This window comes from Triticum aestivum, chromosome 5B (genome assembly GCF_018294505.1).
Source record: "Triticum aestivum cultivar Chinese Spring chromosome 5B, IWGSC CS RefSeq v2.1, whole genome shotgun sequence".
Lineage (NCBI taxonomy): Eukaryota > Viridiplantae > Streptophyta > Magnoliopsida > Poales > Poaceae > Triticum > Triticum aestivum.
In genome coordinates, this window is record NC_057807.1 from 379,551,089 (window position 1) to 379,559,224 (window position 8,136).

Consider the following 8,136-nt stretch of genomic DNA (forward strand, 5'->3'; position numbering starts at 1 on the left):
CATCAAATCCATGTTCATGTCTCCAATTACTATTTTTAATCAGACATCAAATCCATGTCCATGACTCCAATTACTTTATCCCAAAAGAGTGTTGTCAATAGCGTTAGAAATGTGGAAGACTAGTGGATGTCATGTATTAAGGGAGGTCCAACGGACAAATATAAAGGAGAACAAAAGATGAACACAAGAAACACACTCGAAAATAAAGCTGTCGAGTGTTGTAAGTGCATGCAACAGGAGTGCAATACTATTAGGTAGGTGCTTATACTGAAACAGTTTCTCTTATTCCTCACAAACTTTTTACTATATACTGTTACTCTCTTCCCCTTGTTTCATCATCTACTGCTCACACATCATGGTCCAAATACCAATTGAAAACGAAGAATCTGTATGGATAATGTAGCCCTATATAACATTGCTCCTTGTCTCGTAGAACTGTTAGATGATTAGAAGGCGCTAAACATAGGGAAGTCAAATAGCTTGACAAAAACATATAACTGGACCGCTTAATCCAAAAAAAAACACGGAATTATAAATTACACTTACGAGATGCAGCAAGCACAGAACTGAGGCAGAGTGCTCTGGGCACTGGCATCTCAGTGAACACCATGAACACGTCCCTGGGACAGGAGCCAGTTGTGGATCACCACCAGTGCAGTTTCCAACTTTCCGTGTAGGGACAGTGAGGTGGTTATGGACCCGAAGCATGGCACAGGCCTCCTGGACAGTGCACAGGCTTCAGGAGGCAGGGAAATGTTAAGGCCTCATGAAAGAGCTTGGAGGCATAGGGTAGAGAGTACAGTGAGAGAATAGGACCTGAAAGAAGGGAATTGCAATAGAAATATCTAAACACAAAGTATTCGATCTGATGCTACAGTGTTTGAAATGATAGAAAATACTAATAGTGTTGGTGAAAGCCTCAAAAAAATGGATGCGATGAGAAGACTTTGTATGGTAATCAGCTGTGCATTAATAAAAGAAATCATATGACAAACCTTACACTTATAGACCAAATTTGCTACACAAATAAATATCGATTTGAAAATAAAGTAAAAGAAAGAGTCAAGACAAACTCGAAAGGCACATAAGAGCTGAGCTGCGGAGCAGAGGTACATAGCTTGTGAATGGATAATGCATACAACGCGCTACTTAGCACAGAAAAACCATAAGTAAGAAGCACAATATTTGACTGCAAGAAATTAATTACATCGAAAGAATCCTACTTACAAAGTTTGGAGTTGGTGGTAAGTTCACTCTCCCATCACTATTACTCATATACTAAAATATATATGGGGCTAACAACTTACAAATGATTTAGCTACAATCATCCCTGTTACTTATACGATAATATACGGGAACCAACAACTTACAAATGAGTTAGCTACAATCATCCCCACAAGAGGGGAGACCACCCATGCAAAAGACGTTGAATAAATAAAACACACCATTACAATCATACGCTGAATAACAATTTTAAAAGAAAGAATGAATAAAACGCTCTTACTCTCATAGGAACCAAAGCTCCACTCTAGAATCTGCATGGATAATGTTGTCCTATCGAATATCTCAGGGAGTTGTGCAGTAATATGAAATACAACATTCTATAAGCAACTTGCACCGGAGAAAACTAGATGGTTGCAGGTCAAGCACAAACATGAGAAAACTCAGCCAAAAACTAGTTTAACCGGAGCAGCAGGTGACAAAGGAGAAACCCCATCCATGATGTGCTTCAGTGTGTTGTCCTTCTCCTGGTCAGTCCAGGAATGTTGCTGCGTCACCAACTCCCAGTCCCAGTGCCCCTTGTTGCGAGCATGCCCGTTCTTGAAGATGGAGACCTGGCGCAACAATGTGCATACTCCCACTACAAACTTGACAAGGTAAATCTGCCTCTCTGTTCCCTCGTAACCAACCATCACAAACTCTTCCAGGTGCTGGTGACGGAGAAGCGTGGTTGGTTTCCAGCGTATGTTGTCACTGGGCTCATCTTCTGTGCAAGTGGCGGCAATGTGAAGGTGGAGGACCTCCAGGGAAGGCGCCGTCTCAAGCAGGAGGCGGGGCCATGAGACGTCCCAGGACGAAGGCACGTCGGCGACCAGCAACCGCCTCAGGTTAGGCAACAACATCGTCGTCGACGGGGACGGCACGATCCATCTGTAAGGTCCACTGATCCTGACAATCAGACTCGATATTTCTGGCATGTTTTCGAGAAGCGACTCATGGTCTATCTTCCAGTGTCGCTTCAGGTATTCGCGAAATCCTTGCATTGTCACGCCGAGGCATGAGGTGAGGTTAAATTTTCTGAGACAAGGGAAGGAGGCGGACTCGAGGAACACCGTAGGTCCCAGGGAGAGGGAGGCTAGGCTCTCGAGATTGGGCAGAGCCCTTAGACGTAACTGTGTGAATCTGCAGTCATCCACAACGAGCTCCTTGATTTTTGACATGGGGGCGTCCACGAATATCACCCCGCCGCTGCACCGGCAGGAGATGAGATGCAGCACCTGCAGCTGCTGGCAAGAGATGAAGACCCCCTGGTAGGTTGCCACGGGCGTCGATTTAGGTATGTCCTGCAGGACGAGCCTAGTGAGCGCACCGTACTCGTGCAGCGGCGGGATCATGCAGCCACCAAGCTTGAGGCTTTGCAGGCGTGACGCACTGGGCTCCTTGCAGAGGCCATGGCTGGCGAAGGTGTGGACTGCGCCTCGTCGCCAGAAAATTGGCTTAGCAACAACTTGGAGGTCATCCACCCCACAAGCATCCATGGCCTCGACTATAAGCCGATTCATGCATTCGGTGCTTTGTGGGGTGACGAAGAACTCGAGCCTCAGCCTACTGATCCTCCTCCGGCGGCCGGCGGTTCCAGCGTCCAAGAAGCTCTGGACGGACCTGGTCAAAGCGCGCATGGCGCGATGCTCGTACCTCCTGATGTTGGGCATCAGCTCTCTTGACACTTGACGCAGGTCGTACTGGAAACCACCACCTTTCCCGACGACGCCGTGGAGCTGGACCCAGCGGTGGTAGCGCGGCGGGAGCATCGCGTCGACACTCAAGTCGAGGATGGGGAGCTCGCCGCGGAGGCAAGCCCAGCGCCTGGAGAGCGCCGTGGTGCCGACCGCCGTCCGGATGTCGAGGCGGCGCAGGACCAAAAGGAGGAGATCGTCGGAGAGGGCGCTGATCCGGTCCGGACGCCGCCGGCGACCCATCGCGGTCCTGGCCATGAGTGAGCTACCTCCACCTGCGCCACGAATCGAGTAGCGGCGACCAGGAAACGGAGTAGAAACAGGTCCTTCGGGGATGGAGCGCCGCCGGCAAGAAGGAGGGTGGGATCTGAGGACGGAGCGCCGCCGGCAAGAAGAAGAAGAAGGAGGGTGGGATCTGGGGACGGAGCGCCGCCGGCAAAAAGGAGGGTGGGATCTGGGGTGTGCGGGGGCTGGAATCCAGAAAAACGAGACCACTGGAAACCTGAGCGTTCTCAGCGATTTGGGCTTCTTGGCCGTCCGATCTTTTTGCTTGATGGAGTTCCGGCCGGCCGATCGAGCCGCTGGAAGACCTCGTCCGTCCGATCGAATCCTGCCCCACTGTAGCATCCCTGTAGCATGGTTGATCCCATCTGGCTCGCGGTGTCGCTCGCTCCGTCCATTCGACCGAGGCTCGCTGGGACCCCACGCGTGTGGGCCGTGGCTGTCACCGGTTGTGGCTAGGGAGGCGCCCTGTGTAAGTCTTTTGCGGTCAAAATATCGTGCCACCGCCAGTAGTTTTGCCACCCCGCAAAGGGCATTTGCGAGATTTCGCGTGCGTGCCCGTGCGTGGCGTCGTGTGGGTGGCTGTGTTTGGCATAGGAGCGAGGAGGTCCCCGATTGGGTGAGAACCCTAGCCAATTATCCCCGTCGCGCCCCTCTCCCCTTCTCTACCGCAGCCACCGCTGCTATGCTCTCCATCCAAACCCTAACCCGTGCTCGCCTCCCTGCCCCCCGTCGTCGTCTCCTTCGCCGCTGGGAGCTCAGCCCGGGTGGTTGTCGCGGGGTTCCTGGCGGGCTTCCTCCTCGGCCTGCTCGCGCTCGCGGAGGCCGAGGCGGCCGTGCCGCCTCTGTCGCCGGCAGGAGGGGGCCCCTGCAGCCACCGCGCAGCCCGACGAACAGGAGCTCCCCGGTGTGGTTCCCTCGACGCAGGGATACTTCCTCCGTCCACTGCCTTCTTTGTGTCGACGCGTGCTTCCGCACGGCCTGCCTCGGCGCAGCCATCGACTGCTACACCGATGCGAGCACGCACCCCCCAAAACCTCCTCCTTCCTGCCCCAATCCCCTTCTTCCTGGTCGACGGCTCGATCCGTGGAATCCCAGGCGATTGATTGATTGGTTGATTGGTTGATTGGCTCGTTTGTTGGTTTCCAGGCAATTGCGCTCAGCCCCTGCGTCGTCGTCTACTGGGTGAACCAGGGCCTCTGCCACTTCCGTCGCAAGGACTGGGCCAGGGTCGAGGAGGACAGCAGGAGGGCGCTCGCGCTCGACGACACCTCCATCAGGGTGACTGACACGGATTATTATTCCTCATTTTTCAGTTGATGCCACCATTAATTGGTTCATGTATGAGGAATTGGGTCGTATATTTGTAAAATGTGCAGAGGTTTCAGAGCTTCATTTGTTCTTGCTTCTGTTACTGATGCGGGGACACTATTTGCTAGGATGTGCGCTGTTCGAGAAGGGGGGCTGCGCTTTGGCTGTCCAAGGAATTCAACAAGGTCTGTCGTTCATGAATCCTCTTATACATTATGAACCAGTCTCTGTATCTTCAGATACAACTGTAGTCTTACGTGTAGTATCTAAGGCCATGCTTCCCTGTTTATTTGTGGAGCCTGTATGTTTCCACCGCATGTGGCCCTTCTTGTCCTCCCTTTTTTTCGTTCTTCTGAACTTCTCGACAACCCTTGTGTGTGTGAGTTGTAGTCTAGCGCATCAATGGGGCGATGCTATCTGCGTGTTCATGAATGTCATTCAATGTAAAATGCAGATTTTCAGAAAAAAAACAAAGATTGAGAGAAGCATATTTAGGCCTGAAACTTTTATCTTGCCAAAACTTCTGTGCATATAGCGTCTCTTTGATTATTTTTTCTGCTTCTAGGAGATGATGAGGGTTCTGAACTTGATCACCATCAGCATAGCTAGGCATGGTAGCTGGATTAACCATTGGATGAAGTATTCAGTTTCATTCTTAATTGCTTACCATTTACAGTATAGTAGATATGAGAAGAGGTGAACCAAATCGTCCATAGACAAAAGCTATGTTTTCTGATTAGTTTAATTAAATGAATGACATATTGATTTTGCGTTTTGTTTGTTTGACAAACACGACGGTAGCGGAGAAGTGGAAGAGCGTCAATTAGGTCCAACTGTGGTATGCGCCAGACTGAACCACCGTGTATGGTTCCTTACCGGAAGTACTTGATCAATGGTACAAAATAAATTTCTTGAATGGATTTATTATGGAGAATAAAATAAGAATATTATGGTTTAAAGCCACCCTTCTTGTGGATTGACTGATAAATCCATATAATATTTTGGGAAAAAGTTAAATCTTTATATGTTGTGTACTTGCAGTCTAATCTTTAAATCCTCAATTATATGGAAGTGATGGTACATTTCAGTTCAGTGTGTTAACCATTGACATCATCTGTTGAATCCATCGTGGTCGTGTCGCTTCTATAGAACTAGAGCATTCCCTTTTGTGCCCTGCATTCTTCTTCTTTTTTCTTTTTTAACACAGAAGCGGTGATTATAGTGACAAGCTTGTGTTGGGGTTCATGTACGCTTATGCAGGTACTTAGGTATTGGGTTGCAGGATCAAGATTAGCGCTCATTCCCACCTTGGTTTTCAAATGAGCTTGGCTTTCAAACCTGCGAGGTTTAGAATTTCCTATTGAATTTACTTTTGTTTTTTGCCAGAGGAAATTGTCATATTTTACCTTGGAGCATCTCTGATTGAACACTATTTACATCTAATTTGTTTGTCTGTACTTTGCAGGAACTCGCTACTTCAATTATTTATATTGTTTAATTAATTGGGTGTGACAATAGGTCGTACACTATAGACATTTTCCATTTACATCACAGATTCTTCCTTCTAACCTACTCATCTCTACCTATACACAGCTAACTACAGTGTTGGTATTGGGGATAATTACTGGAGTAACGGATGCTTAATTCCTCTTTGTGCAATTGTGTGTTCTTAGTGTAGATGTATGTTCTTAGTGTAGAATATACCTTTGTCTAGAAGCGGTCACGTTTCTAATTTCTTCATTCTAATAATCATGTTTTATACTGCCACTGTGCAATGTACTCTCTCTTTCTCCCACTGATTCTATCTAGAGAGCAGTCTATCGATAATCTTCAAGGCCAGCACTACCACATGTTTCATGTTGTCGGTGTACTATATATTACCTGGTCATGTGACTTGCTAATGCAAGATATAGTTATTGCTAGATTTAATTTGGTTCCTACCATGCGCAAGTCAACATTTACCGATCTGCAAGTTTAAATCATGGCAATGTTCTATGCTCATGAAATTCACCCTTGGCAGGTATTCTTGGTAATGGTAAGGAGGTGTCGTCCAGTACAGATTATTGGATTTATGACACATTCACTCCATCATAGAGACCCAAGATCCTTCACAAGCCATGTTAATCAGGTATCTCCTTTTTATTCCTGTAGGTTTTGTTTCGTACAACCTCTGTTTGCATTACAACTTCAAAATAGATAGGATGTGGTATAATTACAACCTCCTTCTCTTATCTTTTGTGTGTGTGTGCTCAGGAGTCTTCTCTTCTCCATGGACGAACATCGACAGGCAATGGTAAGCCATCTCAAGGGAGGGGATTCTCAAGTCTCCCCACTTCCAATCCATGGACACCATCCACAAGGACCAAGATGACGACGACCAGGAAGGAAGGATCCCACGCCCGACCCCGGCGATGGTGGTTCTGTTTGTGCATCAGCATCGACCACAACCTCCCTCTCTGGTGAGTGAGGCCATCTCCTACCTCTGGCTCCCTCTGTTTCCCTTGTGCTGCTCTAGGTAGGTAGTACCATATTCTCTGTTTCATGGCTATGTGTGAGTTATTTAGTCAGTGCTTGATGTGCTTCTGTGCTGGATTGAGTCTAATTAGCTACTGCTCATTATTGTAAGATTATATTATTGTCTCATATCATGTGACAGGTTATTTTCTCTCTCTACTGTCACCTCCAGATTACTTACTTGTTTGTTTGATATATCGGAGCTGCAGGCACCCTCCGTGGATGAGGACGACGACCAGGGCATCCATGTTCGAGAGCTCAACGGCTCCTGGGGTAAGCAGCACCCCCAAATGGTTGCTTTGTTTTTCAAAGCCTTCTTTTTTGTTTGTGTGGGCTGGAAATGTGTGAACTTTATATGGCACAAGGGTGTGCATTCACTGACGAATCATTATATCTTCCACATGGACTGTTTAGTTCCTTTTGATATGTTGAGTGTTACTTTGAAGTCTTATATCTTCGATATTATGAATGTTTGAAGTCTGAACATCATATGTATGACGATGTGTATATTTTAAAAGTAGTGTGTTCGTGCATATATATTTTGAAGCTGGTTACTCTAATAATTTGTTCTTTGTGTACCATATGTTGGTTACTCTAATAATTTGTTCTTTGTGTACCATATGTTATCTTTTCTCCTCTTGTTGATATTCATGTCAAACTGAACAAAATACTAACTGTTGCGATTTGAGCTGGTTTTTCCTTATTATTTATCCTTATATTTCCCTCCACAGTTATGTGTTATCACAATACAAGCATAAATCTATGATGGTATAAACCAAGCATTCATGTTATAAGATGGTTCATTCTCCGCAAGTCATGGTAATTAAGTTTGCCTTTGTAGTGTTTGTTGGGGAACGTAGTAATTTCAAAAAAATTCCTACGCACACGCAAGATCATGGTGATGGCATAGCAACGAGAGAGGAAAGTATTGTCCACGTACCCTCGTAGACCGTAAGCGGAAGCGTTATGACAACGCGGTTGATGTAGTCGTACGTCTTCACGATCCGACCGATCCAAGTACCGAACGTACGGCACCTCCGAGTTCAGCACACGTTCAGCTCGATGACGATCT

The 8,136-nt window shown here is 47.1% G+C and overlaps 1 protein-coding gene across 1 annotated transcript; it reads right to left on the reverse strand.

Annotated features, from left to right (window-relative positions):
* Positions 1 to 1,170: 1,170 nt before the first annotated feature.
* Positions 1,171 to 3,467, reverse strand: LOC123111948 (uncharacterized). The gene has a single exon (XM_044532831.1). It carries the CDS (start codon positions 3,213 to 3,215, stop codon positions 1,665 to 1,667), a length of 1,551 nt encoding a protein of 516 aa, XP_044388766.1. The 5' UTR covers positions 3,216 to 3,467; the 3' UTR covers positions 1,171 to 1,664.
* Between the last annotated feature and the right edge of the window lie 4,669 nt (positions 3,468 to 8,136).

Excerpts from the sequence above, each read along its gene's own strand:
- LOC123111948 (XM_044532831.1), bottom strand. The coding sequence starts at position 3,215 with ATGGCCAGGACCGCGATGGGTCGCCGGCGGCGTCCGGACCGGATCAGC.